The sequence below is a fragment of the Fusarium sambucinum genome, chromosome IV (genome assembly GCF_050947815.1).
Source record: "Fusarium sambucinum isolate potato_lamoka chromosome IV, whole genome shotgun sequence".
In the NCBI taxonomy this organism is placed as follows: domain Eukaryota; kingdom Fungi; phylum Ascomycota; class Sordariomycetes; order Hypocreales; family Nectriaceae; genus Fusarium; species Fusarium sambucinum.
In genome coordinates this window covers 734,683-752,437 of record NC_139291.1, presented here as the reverse complement: position 1 = coordinate 752,437, position 17,755 = coordinate 734,683, and the positions used below count along the sequence as shown (strand labels likewise).

The 17,755-nt window shown below is 44.9% G+C and overlaps 6 protein-coding genes across 6 annotated transcripts; 2 read left to right on the top strand and 4 right to left on the bottom strand.

Annotated features, from left to right (window-relative positions):
* Positions 1-1,346: 1,346 nt before the first annotated feature.
* FSST1_000268 (Zn(II)2Cys6 transcription factor) lies at positions 1,347-3,728 on the bottom strand (the record flags this gene model as incomplete). The annotated part of the gene is made up of 5 exons (XM_083228700.1): positions 1,347-1,935; positions 2,011-2,349; positions 2,416-2,729; positions 2,798-3,487; positions 3,573-3,728. The coding sequence occupies 5 exons, from the start codon at positions 3,726-3,728 to the stop codon at positions 1,347-1,349; spliced, it is 2,088 nt and encodes a 695-aa protein (XP_083090450.1).
* An 846-nt stretch (positions 3,729-4,574) lies between these two features.
* FSST1_000267 (uncharacterized protein) lies at positions 4,575-8,109 on the bottom strand (the record flags this gene model as incomplete). Its single annotated transcript, XM_083228690.1, has 10 exons — positions 4,575-4,815; positions 4,889-5,068; positions 5,120-5,647; positions 5,708-6,025; positions 6,076-6,156; positions 6,210-6,756; positions 6,812-6,939; positions 6,998-7,337; positions 7,539-7,749; positions 7,822-8,109. The coding sequence occupies 10 exons, from the start codon at positions 8,107-8,109 to the stop codon at positions 4,575-4,577; spliced, it is 2,862 nt and encodes a 953-aa protein (XP_083090449.1).
* A 1,376-nt stretch (positions 8,110-9,485) lies between these two features.
* On the top strand, positions 9,486-11,262 carry FSST1_000266 (serine hydrolase domain-containing protein; the record flags this gene model as incomplete). Its single annotated transcript, XM_083228679.1, has 3 exons — positions 9,486-9,493; positions 9,547-11,132; positions 11,186-11,262. 3 exons carry the CDS (start codon positions 9,486-9,488, stop codon positions 11,260-11,262), a joined length of 1,671 nt encoding a protein of 556 aa, XP_083090448.1.
* Positions 11,263-11,640: 378 nt separating this feature from the next.
* FSST1_000265 (Zn(II)2Cys6 transcription factor domain-containing protein) lies at positions 11,641-12,898 on the bottom strand (the record flags this gene model as incomplete). Its single annotated transcript, XM_083228669.1, has 2 exons — positions 11,641-12,735; positions 12,785-12,898. 2 exons carry the CDS (start codon positions 12,896-12,898, stop codon positions 11,641-11,643), a joined length of 1,209 nt encoding a protein of 402 aa, XP_083090447.1.
* An 836-nt stretch (positions 12,899-13,734) lies between these two features.
* On the bottom strand, positions 13,735-15,170 carry FSST1_000264 (organic solute transporter Ostalpha-domain-containing protein; the record flags this gene model as incomplete). Its single annotated transcript, XM_083228658.1, has 6 exons — positions 13,735-14,148; positions 14,205-14,354; positions 14,404-14,529; positions 14,593-14,881; positions 14,936-15,083; positions 15,134-15,170. The coding sequence occupies 6 exons, from the start codon at positions 15,168-15,170 to the stop codon at positions 13,735-13,737; spliced, it is 1,164 nt and encodes a 387-aa protein (XP_083090446.1).
* Positions 15,171-16,095: 925 nt separating this feature from the next.
* Positions 16,096-17,077, top strand: FSST1_000263 (RTA1 like protein-domain-containing protein; the record flags this gene model as incomplete). Its single annotated transcript, XM_083228647.1, has 3 exons — positions 16,096-16,240; positions 16,298-16,546; positions 16,611-17,077. 3 exons carry the CDS (start codon positions 16,096-16,098, stop codon positions 17,075-17,077), a joined length of 861 nt encoding a protein of 286 aa, XP_083090445.1.
* Positions 17,078-17,755: the final 678 nt, after the last annotated feature.

Below are 17,755 nucleotides of genomic sequence, written 5' to 3'. Positions count from 1 at the left end.
CATTTCTGGTATCCTAACTGGCCCGTCTTCCACGAACCAACCTTCGAAATTTCACACAAATCGGCTCGGCTTATTGCAGGGCTGTCACTGATCGGGGCATGTATTGGTCCTGACAAGATAGATCGCGACGGGGCAGTCCTCTGGCTTGACGCAGTAGAAGAATGGGTCTTTTCTGATCCAGTTTTTTGTGAGGATTCTATTACACAATCAGACGATGATTCTCTGCTCCTACGGGTTGAGTCTCGACTTGATAGTATCCGTGCAGCCTATTCTCTTATGATCATCATGACATGGGAGGGCCATGGGAAACAAATGACAAGAGCGCGAAGAACTCGGCTTACAGAGAGTGTTTGCGTGAGTCGCAGTCTATACTTCTTTTGTTCGTTGGAAGCCATTGCCTACGAACAGCCCAGTCGCAGCTGCCAGGACAAATGGAAACTATATACCCTACGAGAGGAATGTATCCGAACCTTGGTATACGTCTTCATGCTCGACTGTGCATTCGTCATATTCAACAATACGGCTCCGCGAATGGTAATCGGGGAACTGCAATTCGGTTTAATAGGTCCCGAAGATTGGTTTCATGCTTCGACCTCGGACGAGTGGGTGGAATGCCTTCAAAGGTTGCCTCGAACAGATCAAGGCATATCTCTTTGTGATGCTGTTACGACATTATTCCAAGGTGATATGAATGATATTCATTTCAAAGTATTTGAGCAAACTAACTTGCTCAATCACTTTGCAATTACCAGCGGTACGAAATCACAACCAACGATTCATCCTCAGACTAGAAGACTGACAGTAAACACAGCTTTTCACAATCTCATCTACCTTCATCACAACGGATTTTACAACGGTTATCAATCTCCCTATATCTCACGCGGTTTGAAGAACTGGATACGAGTTTGGAACAGCCGAGTCCCAACTACCGTCAATAATGAGCCACTTGAGAAACCCCTGCCAGGGCGGGTCGGATTCTATCGACATACCAGGGAGTATTGGTGCCTTGCAGTAATTCTGTACAGTCAATGTGGCAAATGTCAAAGCAATCGTCTCAGTCCCTACACAGGCTCCAACAGGGACCAAGGCAGACCGAATCGCGCTTTTGACAATTCCGATATGGGGCAGCTTCACGAGCTCATACTCCAATTTAGAGAAATGGATCTCCGGCAAGTACTAGCTTGATGACATGGTGTTTTAAAGACGTTGGTACCCTCAAATATGGTTGTCATGTCTTCAATGGTCTTATGTTCAAAAGTCACAGGCACTTCTCTGCCGGTAGCGGTAACGATAGCTCATATTTATACTTTCATTCTCAACAATTGTTCAAAAAACAATGCATAGTACTAGACATAGGCCTCTTCCTCGTCATCACTACCATCTTCATTATTTCCAGATAGTTCAGCAATCGCACGGAACAGATTACCCAACCTGCGCTCATCTTTACAGCGGACTTGCCCGACAAACATTGGCCACTCAGTTTGAACCAGCGGCAAAGTAGCCCGGGGCTTATCATCTTTGTATATGTTTGTAAGCCTCGATATTTTCCCAGCAAGATCTAGAGGTGCAGATTTATGCATGACTCGGAGTACCATATCGCTCAAGTACGACATGTGGCTTTGACCCCGAAGAATGCAAGCGCATATCAGGGCGTCGGAATCATTGATTCCCTGAATAGACCTATCGGTGGCTTGTTGCACTGCCTTTCCACTGATAAGAGCCGAGAAGCCTACATACTGAGCGAAGAGAACACTGATAAAGTCATATCCATCGTCGCCATGACTGCCATAGTATAGCCGAATCAGTGTCTGCATGCACATTCTGCCATCATCGATGATCTTCCTAGGGTTGATTCCCGACATGCTTGGAGTGTCAAGGCCACCATCCGCAACGTATGGTGTTAACAGACGTTCTACAACAAGCCGGTAGTGCAGGCTGCACATGTTAGCTCGTCAGATTACTCAGGACCAAGCACGAGAAAAAAGCTGTAAAAAGAGAAAGAAAACTCACTGTAGATTGAAATGCGCAGGAAACACCACATTGTGTGCGTCAAGACACCTTGGAAGCGTGTTATACCATTCTTCAAGTCGATGATAATATAATGATGCTTCACCAATGTCCATCACTTTCTGTGAAATGACAGGGGAGTTGAGACGATCAGAGATTTCGTTCAATATTGTTCGAAACTGAGCCAAGGCGATAAAGATGTTGCTGAAATGGACAGGTATAGGTGAATGAGATGCAGAGTATCTTATCCAAATCTCTCCGTAGGCTTCATTAGCAGTAGGTAACGCTACAGTGGGGGGTGATGTAAGAAGAGGAGGTCGCTCATGGTGATAATTTTGAAGTCTGTGCATATGGATTAGTTTCTGGATTTTTCTTGGCATATTTTCCAACGCAACCTGGCTTTCGTACCCTTGCCAAGCAAACAGAGCCCAGGCAGTTATTGTCCTTACTGTTCTTGAGGCTTTGCTCAACGTTGCAGGATAGTCATCAAAGAGTCCCAGTCTTTGCGCTGTAGCAACAGCTGCAACGCAGAGAGAAAATCCGAGCTTATCTTGACCGTTCATACCATGCTCAAGATTCAATATCATATCTGCTTGTACTCCAGTGATGGTGCTTTCACCATCCGAGAGTTCCCGCAGCCGACGAGCTTCTGATAGGAACTTGTACTGCAGTAGAGAAGGGTTGCAAAAATCGTGACGATCTGGTATCTGAGGACATGCTCTCTAATAACATCAACAGTGGTCAGCTACTCTGTTTGATACGAGATCTTGTTAATATTATTGATACTTACACAACCAGCGGCCAGAATAGTATTGACAAGTAGGGAAGAGCAGAAACGACGTCTCCCGCGGGCCATGTCGTACAAGAAAAAGTCCATATGAAAGAAAGGAAGGAATACGTAGACGGAAGTAAAATAGCGGCGAAGGATTTCTCGAAGAAGTTCATCATCTTTGGATACTGTCGTCCACATGGATGGCTGGCAACTGTCAAGAAGGGCGCTGACCATGGTGGCAGTGTGATAAGGGGCATTGTACGAAGCTTGAGATGCTGTCAGTGGTGGCCAAGGTCTTGTAGGCGACAGTGAATCGAATTTTAGTTGATAGATGAGAGATTTCGCATAGGGATTATTGGCTATCTTGAGTAGGTCGGGAATGATCAATAGACCACCAGGGTTATGTCGCCATTGTACTTCCGGCACAACCGAGAGCTCCAGGAGCATATCTCCTGACTCAATATGCCGTACAAGTTCATCAACGCTGGTCCCACCACGAAGACGGTTCAGAATGTCGCTGACATCTTGAGCGGGGTAAGACCTGAGGATGTCAACGAATCTACGATGGATACTATTTTCACCATCTACAGCACTGAATTTTCGCTTCAATGCTTGACTTTTTGTCTCTGTGGGATTCGTCTCGTACGTGCATTCTGCTGAACGACCGAGGCGAATACACGCAAAACAGGCGGGACGCTCTCCGCCACACTAGACCCGGGTCAGTAGGTGCTTGAGATATAATATAGTTCATAGCAAGTATGCCAAGACTCGGCTTTGTTAATGACTGTCTTACCCTTGTCTTTCGTCTTCGGCACCCACCGCAAGCTGTAGGGGTGTGCTTTCGTTTAAGCGCGAGTTGTCTTTCAGGAACGTTACTCTCACTATATAGTGGAGCGAGATTCTTATCCTGCGCTGTTCGTGGTAACAGCGGTCGAAGTTGCTGGGACATTGGCGAAGTGACCGGGCAAAGATTATAAAAAGGGGATGAAGCTATTTTTGGTTCATGAGTTTGGACATGGTTTATCTAACGGAAAGACTCCGGAACATTTCCGTTGACCAATCGGCATGTGGGAGCCCCTCATTCAAGCCCCAGCCAATAGTAATGGCACAAGAGTTGTCTTGACAGGGGTTGATTTCAAGGGTCTTGTTTCTCTATGTGATGAGATGGGTCATGAAGTCATAGATACACATAGAGTGTGACTATCTGTTCTTGAAGTATCACTCATTGAGAGACGGAGTCCGTATCAGAAAATGAAAATCATGAACAATCACTAAATACCTTCAATAAAGGCCGTGATATGGAATTTGCCACCCATCTTTCTCGCTACCCTCGTTGAACAATTGAGTTCATTTAGCATTTCTCCAATTATGAAAAGCAAAAAGAATTAAGATCATAGTGACCTATGTCTTAACACAAGTTGTACCTGAATCTTCTGACCTTAATGGGTAAGATATTTCCTATTTCTCTTCCTGCCACTCTGTATAGGTCACTCTTTCTATGTCGGTTCTCTTTTCTCTCTTTTCTATTTTTATCTCAGAATAAATGAGTCCAGGGTAGGCTTTTCAACAGGTCAATAATTGTTGAGGTTGAAGATTGAACATGATAGATGGTACATAGATAGTCCGATCCGTCAGTCACGTACATATAGCTTAGAGAGACATGTACTGTCTGGAGTTAAATCTTAATTCTAACATCAATCTCATTACCTCACTTCAACAATAATCTCCATCACTTTTATCTTTTTCGAGACTCTCACTGTTCGCCAACCTTCCCTAAGCCCACCATTTTGCAATTCTATAAATGTCGGAATAAAACCAATGAATTGAAAAAGCTCTGCGAATAACCAGCCTTTTCGGCATCTACACGTTTCCCTTTAGCTTCAAGAGCCTGGTTGACTCTAGAACGCATGAGTTTGGCCGCATCACTCTGATTAGACTGGAGCAGAACTATACTCAGAAGATACGCGGTTCGTATCGCAGCGAGGCTCATGGGATCTGTATCGCCCAAGATTTGTAAAGCTTGGGTTAGAAACTGGCTACATTCACCACCATTGGTTAGCAAGTTCGTAAAAATCACGTTGATTAAGGGTTAAAAGATAAAAACCGTACATGGATGCGCCTAAATCTCCGTTCTGAACAGCCATGGCTCCAAGTTTGTGTGCCGCGAAAGCAGTGTCAAAATGAGCCGGCATGAGCTTTTGACGAGTGAGAAAGCACATAGAGAACGCGTTGTATGCACCAACTCGATCGTCCATGCATAGTAGTAAGTTTCCCCAGCAGAAGCGTGCGCTGAAAGTGGTGTTATTGCTAGAATCAGTTGTTTGAGGCGGTGGGACTCACGTTGCCATTGGTACACTATCCTCACCAATATGCTCTTGTATCACCCTCATCGCTATGTTTGAGCAATCCATTGCATTGATATACTTTCCTAATAGTCGATAGCAAGTCGAGAGATTGAGAGTTCGGTAAAAATTGTCCGTATTGACGCCACTCGTGGAGGCGTCATATTCGTGGACGGCTTCTAGTAACGGCAGTGCTTCTAGTAGCTGACCATTCGCTAGCATATCAAGCGCAATGTTATTCTGAAACACCTGTAGCATACATTTGTCTCTTTCAAGGTCGAGAGTCAAACATAGCTCTTGCCGAATACTTCGTGCCTTCATAGCCCACCGTAATCCGTGGCCTTCAGTGTTAGACTCGTACTCCAATGCTCCCATGACATTATATAAGTCCGAGAGCAAACGGGGAATGTACCTATATTGAGTAAATCCCAATAAGGTCCTGGATATGCGAGCTCTTTTGCAGATCTCCAGCGCATCCCGTACAAGGATTTTGGCTTCTGTAAATTGATGTTTCTCCAATAAGTACCTGGATGCTAATCAGCTAGGGATCGATCTGCCGTGCTTATGAAAGAAGTACCATGCACACCGACGAATGATTTCGGCAAGCATTACTGGTGAATCCAAGGATTGCATATTTTTCCTATAAAATTGGACGACGGAAAAGATATGAGGAATGTACTGTTCGCACAGATACCACTGCTCAAATAATAAGCCACCGTCGTGTTGAGCGGGGAAGCAGCCATTGAGGTAGAACAGAACTTTGTTGAAAGACCTGGATCTCGTCGCTGCATCGAACGAATGTGCTACAGAGTCTTGCAAGATGCGATGCAAACTTAGACTGCCCGAGCCGACGTTGCGATCGATCAGAGATCCATCCATCAATTCAGACACCACTGCGTCAAGTCTGGATAAGTGTCAGTTATTGTTTTATTGTCTTCAATGCCTCGTGCTCACTCATATATATTCGTGGCTGGGCTTTCGAGTAAATCTTGGAGTTGAGGTAGCTCATCTTCAACATCCGGTCCATTACACAGCCTGCAATAAATGTTAGCGAAGGCAATATGACTTTCGATGTGTCTTAGTCTGACATGTCTTCTTTATCAGCCCCAAATATAGATAGCGGAATGCACGAGACGTCCAGGATGGCCAGCACATGAATCATGTCGACAGCTTTATTGGTCAGTTTTTGCATTCCAAGTGTATAAGTTGCAAAAAGATTCTGATGGTACCACTCATTCTTCCACGTCGAACTTAACCGATGATATAGAAATAGTTCACTGGGTTCTCCGTAATATTTGAGAAAATCTTTGTATGAGCTCCCGCTTGCCGAAACATGATGCCTTATAAGGTCCAGTGCTAGAGGAAGATTTCCAAGTCTTTGACTGATAATGTTGGCGGCATTATCCTCTTGACAGGTGGGTTCCGTGCCACTTGTCCTATATTGCAGTAGGAATCTTCGTGCATCAAGTGGCTCGAATGGTGGGATGGAAACTTGAGATTCGGTGAATTCTTTGGCAAGGGTCTTGTTTCGTGTGGTTACAAGAATTGATCCTGACAAGCCACTAGGCCAGAACGACGATAGGCCATCAAAAGGTTCCATGTTGTCAAAGATCATCAACCACCTGCTCGGCTTTCCTATGGATGGTGTTAGCGATTCAAGAATATTACAGAAGTAATCAATATGTCAAACCCTTGACGCTGAGGGAAAGAAGTCGCTGCTTGACTAGGCTTATGATACGGTCCTGTTGTGGCACGTCGTCGCCCTTGATAAGGTCCAATTGCCTAGCATGCATTGCAAACGATTCCGAAAGCTGAAGGCTGTTTTCCGCCGCGCACCAAAAAAATCGCATCATAATGATTGGTTCGGTGAGTGTACTCAATCGCCAACTGTGTCTTACCGCAGCCCCCAAAGCCAACCAGAGCAAAGCTCGTCAGCCCTCGTGGAGTATCAGGGCCAAGCACTGCGCTTATCTGTTCCAGGTACTGGGGTCTTGGGTAGAAAGCTGGGTTTTGCCGGTAAGTGACACCATGGTATGGTAGAACTGTGGCCATTGTAGGCTCAACTCTCAGGGAATTCAGGGTACGATAGGTTATCCTGTGCTCTTCAATCCTGGCCTCTTGCTCTACATCTAATGATAGATGTCTCAGTCGCTTCAGCCGCCTGGTAGAGCCTGTACGCAGCTTTCTAGATGTCCTGCCTAGCAATAGGAAGTTTTCTATAAAAATGTCAGTGCGGCTGACTCGAGACCGGGGAACACAACATGGCTGTTTGGAGCGACGATCAAAGGGGGTCTGTGAGTCTAATCGGGCTGATTGGCTCAGGTTCTCTGCCTCATATAACTTGTCCAGGACATTGCATCATCTATCTGACCGGTGGAAAGGAGAACCCTGCTATATGAAAACAATAGTGTACGTACTAAGCGGCGAGGCTTTCAAGAATCTGATATAATCCTGGCACTGGTCAATCAACTCCTGGTAGTACCGTCGGATCGCGTCTCTGAGGTGAGTAATTGTTGGCGAAGGTGACATGTATTCCTCCACGTAGCATTGGAAACGAGGTAGAACCCTTTCCATTTGCTCGAAGGTATCGACGATACTTTCTAAAACTGCTGAATGCCCTGCGGCAAGCTGCCAAGGGATATCCTTGTCAGACAAGCTAAATAAACAGTGAGCCGTATTAGAGATACAGCACATACGTACCTCCAGGACCAGGGCAACAGAGCCCCAGACAAAAGACAACACCTCAGGTTTAGCTTGAGCAAACACAGAGAGTACGGTCGCAAATGAGCGCAATCTTGATACAAAAGGGTCCATCCTAGCTAGCAGCCGCACCCATCTTTCAAGCTTGTACTGCGCCTGAATCTTTCCGAGCTTTTCGCAGAGGTGCTCGTAAGAGTCAACCTGTTCCACTGTTTCTTGCTCTTTCACTGTTAGGTGCTGACGCTGTAAAACTTGAGCCTCCAACCATATTTTAGTGAGCTGATCCATGGGCACACGCCACTCTACCAAAGATTTGGTGATACACAAGGCGAGAAATGATAATCGAAAAAGGGGTATTGATCTAATTGCAATGTTTCATAGGTTTGTTTTGTACGACATGGTTCTACCAAGTAACGGCAAAGAAAAGCGAGAACATCTTATAAGGTTAACCCTCAAAGTCTTGTCACTTCCTGAATGAGGCTGTAGCTGCCTAAGCCAACCCTCCAACCTGTATTGCCAAAAAAAAAATGTGTTATGCACTTCAGCCACCCCAAAACACAGACAGAACACGTAGCATTTCAATTCCTTCATTTTCAACCTCATTTCTCCTTATCCAATGTCGCGCTTGCTTTAACTGTATCATATTTTACCGCGTCAGCAAGCATAGCAAGAGGGAGGTTGAAAGTCTTCTTACAACTTTCTTCAAAGAAATCAATAACGGTTTTAAAAATGTTTGAACTCAAGATGAATATCTTCAACCTATCGGGTGGGAGTAGGGTTTGGCTTTGGTTGCGGCTTTCCTCCTCCTCCTCCACTGGTACCACCGCCACCTTGGCTTTCATTTGGATCATTTCCACCAGTGTCCGTTGATGTCATCGCACTTGAATTATCCGACCAAGGCATGGCGACGGTTATTACAGCGACAGCGATGAAAGATTGCAGCTTTGAGTCAAAATTGTTGAATTCGGGTAAGCGCAGATACGGTGGCTTCTATATGTCTGTTGATGATGCTGAGGTGAGAATTGTAAATGATTGACAATTTGAGCCGCAAGAGGCTTTGCTGGGTAATAAATGATAACAGGCATTAAGCAGAAATACATTACTGCATGTGATTTAATGGCCTCAGCTGATGATCTGGAAGCAGTGAGCATCATCATGGGGCAGCCGATGAGCTAAATCTGTGCCCAATTGCCCCCTCTATTGAGCTCAGAAGGGTGGCTTCATCAAATGATTGGTTTTATTACACAACCTCCACATTCAGATTTTGAGGCACAGCTCAACCCGGTCCACTGGGGTTAATCTTATTGCATTGCTACTGTCGCAGTGATGTATCATTGTATATCACCCCAACAGCTTCTGACCAATAAGACAGATATACAAAATACCGCTGTGATACCCAAAACTCATTATGATTGGTTATTCGCAGCCACCGGAATGTCGGTTGACCGACTAATCTGTCCCCATCTCACCTCCATCCCACCTCCATCTCACCTTCATATTCTCTCTCCTCATCAGGCTTTAAGGCGACCAACATATTGTCATCCGACCCTGGAGCCTGATTATAGGGAGCAAAATCGTTTCCCAATTATGAAACACATACCGCCATTATCTTCAGTGTTCAAAGGCCAGCAGTGGCTAGTTGCATCTCCTCGGCTTCAGCACAGATGTCAGAGTAAGTCTTAAGCCAACAGCCCAGTCCACAGATTTTGACAAGTTTGAATAAAGACTGGTCGATAGGCTTGATCAAGCCAAAGTAATTGATGCCCTCTCTGGTATATGTGGAGTCGCGTCCATCTCTGTTGGAGTTCTACATCATGGAAGGCAAATCCACGAGTATAGCACCGGCTTGCGCGATGTTGAAGAAGGGCTGCTAGCAGATTCAAAAACAAGCTATCTTCTCGCGTCATGCTCCAAAGGATTCTTATCTACAGCAATAGGCATCCTTGTAGATGAGGGCAAATTATCATTCGATGACCTAATCAGCAAACACATACCGGATTTCAAGCCTGTTGGCGACCCTCGTATTGGATCTGAGGCGACCATACGATCAGCACTTTCGCACACTGTTGGCCTGAGTAGACCACAGATCTTCTTTCTCGGTCCAAATTGCTCAATAGTCTCAAAGGAGGATGACTATGTCGAGTTTCTGAACCATATATCTACGGAGAACGACAAGACCGGTCAGCGCTTCGACACATGGTGGGAATACAATAACCTTCCTTATGGGTTAATCACCCTGGTCGTACAGAAGGTCACTGGCCAGAGATACTCGGAATTTCTCATGAAACGTATAATTGAACCTTTGAACCTGAGAAATACCGTCGTTTCTTCAGCCGAATTTGACTCTTCCTCCAACAGAGCTCACGGCTATGCTAAGCTTGACAGTGGGGAGTACAAAAAGCTAAAGTCCGGGGATACATATACTCGCGATGATCATTCCCCTCTTCTAGGTGCCATTGGTGTGCAGAGTTCCATAGTTGGTCTACTCAATTTCTCAGCTGCGATGATGGATGCGTACATTTCAGAGAAGGATGGATCAAGTTCTCTGAAGGATCCTACCAATCCCCTAAGACAGATGCTAGAGGTATGGGGCCCTCAATGGACCCGACCGACGGAAGATGGGTTTGACAACGAACTGGCATATTGCATGGGGTGGTATTCTGGATACATGCCAACGGCTGGTCTTGGTTATATGGGAACGAACCACGAAGTCAAAAAGAAAGACCAAAAGGCTTTCAACAGCAAATACATCCTAGGACGCGAATATACTCGTCGGTTCTTTATAGGGCACCAGGGCAATGCTAATGGTTACTCTTCGGCTATGTATCTCTTTCCAGGGACGAAAAGCGCGGTTGTTGCTCTCACCAACGGCGGAAATTTGGGCGATGCTGCCGACTTTGCTGCCAAGATTATGATTCAAGCCCTTTTTGATGCTAAACCTTCCATTGACTATCTTCAGCTTGCCCAAGAGGAGGCGGATCTTCATAGGCAATGGCACAAGCAACTGTTGGTTGACTGGCTAGCTCATTCAGACCCCTTTCAAAAACAGGCCGAGCTACACGAGTACGTTGGAAATTATCTTTGGAGCAATGTTACAGTCAACATCTTCATATGTGAAGAAAAGAATCATCTAGCCCTCACTATTAACGGCAATCAGGACTCAAGGTGCTGTCTAGAGTTCTATGCAAAAGATGTATATAGCTTCACGCCTAGGACAAGGGACAAGTGGCTATACAAGGGCATGATGGATTGGGAACATTACTTCGTAGGAAACATACATTTTGGGCGCGGTCCCACCGGTGTCGTCAATGGTCTGAATTGGAAGTATGAACCTGACGAAAAGCCAGCGGAATTTGAACGACAGCAGAAGAAGGAGAAAGAGCGCCAATCATCGTCAACGATATGAAGCAGAACGGTTGGAGTCTTTGGCCTTTTCGGTGACGGTGAAAGAGAAAACTATCCTGAAAAGGAAGCAAGGGGGTGGCTTGTTGTAATTGTATGTTCCAGGCGAGAGTAAGAAGAACAAGGTTACTAGAAGGATACTGAGAAGAAAGACGCCTGTTATTTAGATTTCGGAAATTTGGGTATAGTTGTTGTTATTGTTTATTAAATAGATTAGAATTATTCCGTTTTATCTTTGCAATGTCTGGAGTGTTTATTATTCTATTTCAGTAGATAAGTTATTTCAAGGAGTATATAAAATCTCAGTAGTGACAATAGATCGAAAGACAATTAAATTATAGATAGTCCTGAATATTCTCAAATAGCCATCATAGTTGCCAGCTGCGATTCCAACCCTACTGGTCTACAATCATACGTCTATAGTGCTGTACTCCGATCATTCCACTCAAATATTCGACTAGCCCAATCCATAACTGACCACCAGTTTCTCGGCAAGTATCTCATAACAATGTCAAACTCCCGTTCTGGTGCACCATCAATCCACCAGAACTGTCGTCCTAGCTTTACTACCATGAAGAAGTATCCACAGATAGCCAGGGCCCGAGGAACCTTTTCCGTGACAAGGGCCACAAAGGAATCTGAAACACAGATTGGAAAGCGGAGAGGCTTTTCAGTAATCAATCCGACATAAATATAGGAAAGATGGGCCACTGCCGTAGTACAAACGCCGATTTCCTCCTGATTGAATGACTCTGATGGAGGGTTATAGTAGAGTAGAAAGCTGAAAGGGTTTGGGTGAATATCCTGACGAATAATTGGGCGAAGATTTCTCAACTCCTGACCGACGACAGTGTCCTGGATCAACGGTGACGCTTTGTTGAGAAGGTCTATGGCCCTCCGGAACGAAATAAACCAGTCATGAGGTTGACGTTGGTCGCTATCGCCACTAAGGGGGTATGCGTTGGAGTTGGCATGCGTTAAGATGAGTGCGCAAGTTGCAACCACTTTGGAGGTATTTAATTCATCCAAGCCTCCACTCAGATCTTTCTTATGGCCCTCTATTGCACGGGCCATGTATCCATGTGCTACCATTAGAAGCTTTGTGTCGAACTTGCTGAAGCGTTGCAGGTGGAACGCAGACGTTCCAAGAAGCGCGTCCATAACACCAGCCGATTGAGTGGCTTGCTCTAGAACCCAGTATGACCAGGTAGCTTGAATATGGGTTGATTTCTTCGTCATCTCTAGGAAGTGATGGCAAAGCTGAAGTTCAAGTAGACATCCTTGGGGCAATGAGCTCCGCTGAGCCAATATACCACTCAATTGCGAAACACTGCGTATCTCGTTCGCCATTGACATAGTTGCAACAGGCTCGGGCTCAACAGTCATTTCACTCTGTTTTGGCACAATTTCGACGTTTTTAGCTGGGCAGTCTCTTGTACGCGACGTGTCAAGATAGTGGCAAACCGCGTCACGTCTGTGGCAGTTTTTACAGACCGGACGAACCTCGTCGCACTTGAACTTGTCAGCTAAGAGGATAGTCAGTCGCTGGAAGAATTGCTACCTTGATCCGACTTTTTTTGCATGTTATGCAGCCCATCCTTGACTTCCGATGCGCCCGACGCCTCGCAGGAGCTGACCTCTCGGACGCGTCAGGTATTTGGATGAAGTCGGTCATTATTGATTCAGATATCAAAATCTCATAAACGCAAAGGTTCAAGAGAACAGTGTCATATCGGCACTGGTGGCTTCTAATAGTAGTAAATTACTGCTACTGGTTTGTTGACCGCAGTCTAATCGGTATCGTCACCCAAAGTGGCGGAGCGTCCAAGGTCGTGTCAGGTTGTAAACTCTATTTATGCATCGTGCACAAATTTGTAATCTCCACAATGACAGGGGGCTATGCATTCTAATTTTTTATTAAAGTCCGAACAATTTGCAAGGACGTACCCGGTACCTTTATGTTTCCCAACGTTTTAGCTCCTTGTCAACAATTAGTAGTTAAATAGGGACCCAAGATATGATCGGGTGCTGAGCGCCAATGGCACGGCTAATGGAACTAATTGACTTAATTGTAATCTGTTAGTTTGTGGGTAGAAATGATACTGTAAGGCAAATGTATGAAAGAATGGCAAGAAAATCATGTCTTGGACCAGATAATTGAGAGAAAATGAAGCCTCGATGAGAATGCAAGGATAGCGAGAAAATGATTATTATAGGAGTTTCACAAACTCATTTGGCCACCAGTCTGGCATTAATGAAGCATCATGCAATATAGAAGTTAGTCCATACATCTTCGAATACATGTTTAAATCACGGTTTAGATTGAGGCAGTAAAACTTTGTTCACACTGACTTCATGGTTTATGAATGGGGTAAAATTACACGCATATAATATTTCGTTGTGAACTTCATAAAGCAGTAACCGATGATGATGTCGGAAGTCGAGGAAACCATTGCAAGTCTTGACCATTAAGATTGCGGTTGGGAAGAATCTAACTGGAAGTACATGCATTCAATGCTGTCGCCTCCGCAGAACAAAAAACCACTTCGCAGCTTTACCGATTCCTTGTAAAATTTCTCCGAAATAGAGCGCTTGCAAGACCGCACCCGTGGCAGATGTCTGCACCTTGACGGACCACTTGGTGCCTTCAGACCAAATCGAGTCGTAGTGCGAGTCTGCAGTACTTAAACCTCCGTATCCACTTTCCAATTCATATCTTTGTCCAAGCACTTCTGAGCCCTCACTGTCACAAGGCTTGTCGTTCTCATATGGACGATAAGGGAAAGCGTAAAGATGGAGAATGGACGCAAATACCATCTCGATACACAGAAGCGTATTGGGGATACCAACCGCCCAAGATGGATATGAGATAGATCCGCTAGGCTTCACAGGCCCACCGGGCTTGGTGATGAAGCTAAATACGAACTGCAAGGTTTATATGATTAATAATGCCCAACTATCACGAGAAGCGTTCCTCATACCGATTGGATATAGAAAACCATAATGACTAATTTAATAGCTGAAAACTTCAACATCGGTTGATGTTCAGCGATTCGGTGACGAATTTCCTTGTAGAATTGTAGTAGGCACATCATGGCTGAGACTAAGGATATAATCTCAATGATCATCACCTACAGGTATCAGTGTCAGTGTGATAAGTGAAAGCCAAGAGTCTCTTACCCAAATCTTAGCATGAGAGAAACTGTTAGAATCTTTGCAATACACGCCAGCAGCCTCAGTAATGCATTTCACCAATGCCCCAAAGAACTTGACAACACAAAATTGCAACACACCAACACAAATGGTCTACGCATGGAAGCATTAGTATGGATTGAAGACGCAGTCTAAATGATCAGCTGCAAAACTCACATTGAACCATCTGTGGCCGTTGAGTGCCTTCCCTGTCCTGTTACCAAAACAGTAGGCCACCAAACGAATAGGAGGTATCCAGGGCTTAGGCTGAAGCTCAGCAAGGTCAGTCTGCAAAGTAGCCGTGTTGACGTGCAAAAGTTGACAGAGAAGTAGGAAAAATGCAGCAATAACAAGAGACTCATAAAACTCGTAGGTAGCGGCGATGTAAATGTGTTGGCGGTAGAAGATTATACTGCATAGGCATGCAACAGAATACACAGGTACCATGAAGAGTATTCGAATCACTCTCAAAGATGGAAAGGTTAGTAAATATGCGTGGCATGGGTGTCTGAAGACTCACTGTCTCTGCTGCGAGGGCTTGGTAAAGTTTTGTGCATGCTTGACTATCAAGTAAGTCGAGACCAGACATGCCACGAGACACGATAAAGCAGCGATAAGAATCAGAAGTCCATGGGTGGTAAGGCCGATGCTTAAGTCTTTTTCGTTGACTGAAAGAGATTAGTGGATCGACGTCGCGACATAATCAATCAGGACCTACTTTCAACATCCAGAGGATGTTCTTTGCATTTCGCCATGGTCGGGAGTCGGTTAAATAGAGACAGTCAAGGGAGGAAATATGTTCTGTTGTTGTATATCCAGAATATTAGATGAAGTATCCTTATATGCCAATATTGAGAAGAAAAGAAAATAAACAATTGAAATACCGACTTGACTCAGACTTGCACTGCCGTTCGGCAGTCTCGCCATGCAACAACAACTCAGCCTGCGTCATATTCTCTTTGGGCAAGATCTGCGACTTGGTCGCTGTAAGATCTGTGAGGCGGGTCAAGCACCCCCAGCGTTGTCTACTGTGGAAGATGATTGGCTCTAAATACGATACCCTTGTCGATTGGGTCTGATTAAAAGTCCGACAGCCCGTCTGATAAGGCAAAATAGAGTTTATGATCCTGACAAGGCGGAGTAGTAACGTAATTGCTTCAGCACTGTAGAAATCGTATTTCTAGCCAATTGAAACCGACTCATGTAGAACTTCGCCATAATCTCGGGGTCTTAGGGCTGTATATAATTCTTGCGGAACTGATGGAAGGATACAGCAACGGCGTTGTCGTGTAGAATGATTCAAATCAGCCACAATCAACTACCGAGAGACCCAACCGCTAGCAAGGCGCTCTTGAGCCTCAGAGCTTTACGTGAGGACGACCAATTGGAGGACAGTAAATACGGGCATCGCCCACCGTCGGTGTACACAAACATCCGACCCGACTCTCATCAAGCATTTCGACCATGAAGAAACTCGATAGCCTAAGTAAGTCTCACCCGTTGGTTCATTGACCTCCGGGAATCCTGTTGACCTCCGGGTGTCTGAGAACTACTTATAGCCAGCGGCATGTCGAACAAAGAAATGCTTAGACCACGAGCATTTGTATCCCTCAACACAAACTACCAAAGCAATAGCTAAAATTCCTATTTTATTCTATCATCTTTTAAATCTTTCTTACAATGGTGAACTACTATCGCTACGAACCATCTCTTCCCGTATCCATCATTTTCGTCGTCATCTTTTCACTCTCTTCAGCCGTTCACCTTTTTCAAATCATCAAGACAAGGACATGGTTCTTCTTCCCATTTTTAGTTGGATCCATCTGTATGTCTGCTCCTAACTGGTTGTCTCATGCCAATAACTAATGGAAACTGCGTAAAGTTGAAGCCGTTGGCTTTATTGGCCGCGCCATAGGGGCTGGAGAAGCGCCTGATTACACCTTTGGCCCTTACGTCTTGCAGAACCTGCTCCTGCTTCTGGGGCCGACATGCTACGCTGCGTCGATCTATATGATCCTGGGGCGCTACATTCTACAGCTTGGTGGGCAGCAGTTCTCACCAATTCGGCCGGGTTGGTTGACCAAGATCTTTCTCCTGGGAGATGTAATCTCTATTCTCTTGCAAGGAATCGGTATGTCTATGGTTTTATCCACGACATTATTGGATGATGGAAGTTTCGTACTAATAATTTACAGGTGGAGGAAAGCTCGTGAATGCTGATACACCGGACGACAGAACGACAGGAGAAAATATCATTATCGCCGGATTGACAGTCCAGATATTATTCTTTGGTCTGTTCATATGCGTGACAGGATTATTTCACTTCCGATTTGCCAGGCATTCTAAAACACGACCTATCAGGTGGCAGAGACTTCTAGTGGTGATCTACGTGGTAAGCGTGCTAATCCTTATAAGATCGATCTTTCGTATGGTTGAATACATTGAGGGACATGATGGAGAGCTCCAGTCCAAAGAGGTCTACATTCTTGTCCTCGACGCCATTCCAATGGCAATTGCCAGCGTTGGCCTCAATATCTTCCATCCTTCGGAGTATATGAATAACAGGAGCAAGGTGTCGAAGGATTCTGATAGTGAGGTTGCTTTCGACAACCATGGCGGTCTCGCGTTTGGAACTGGAGTAGGCAGAAGAGAAGAGGTCTAGATTATTCGGTCGGCTCCATCCGAATTGCCCTGTCGCTACTTGGAGCATGAGTGGTTTATGTGAACAATTCCATTTGTACTTACATCGACGCGACCTTGTCGTCTTTCCTTTGTCTTCATTTACTTATTATCTTATAACTGGCAGGGGTATAGAAACTATTGGTTTTGTATAGTTTAGAGTGGATTGAAACGAGGAGTATGAATCAGCTTCGAAAGTTTGAGCATTCACGGTTTTGATCAATTATAACATTATATCTATACGTGTACCTACCCGAGATGTCTATCAGCGTAAAATACATTAAGTATGTGATATTGCCTTAAGTAGCTAGAGGAGACAACTGGGTAGGCTTTGAATCATCACTCTCGAATCTAAGACAACAGCCAGAGTACCGTAAGTCATGTAACGAATCAACAATACTTACGTAGTTCTCCTCCATGTTTCATCAAGCAGTCTCCATGTTCCTAGTTACACAATACTCCATTAAGCCATGTCATGATAGGTGCTTTTACCTATCAGCTGATCATAAGAAAATCTTGCCATGCCAAGATGAAGATAATTGGAAGAAAGTTCTACTGAGTCTTAACTAAAGTATGTAATATTCTCTCAGGCCAACATACAGCTTGCCGTTTCCTGCGTAGAGTAAAAGATGTAAAAGAAAAATTAAGCCCAGTACTTGAA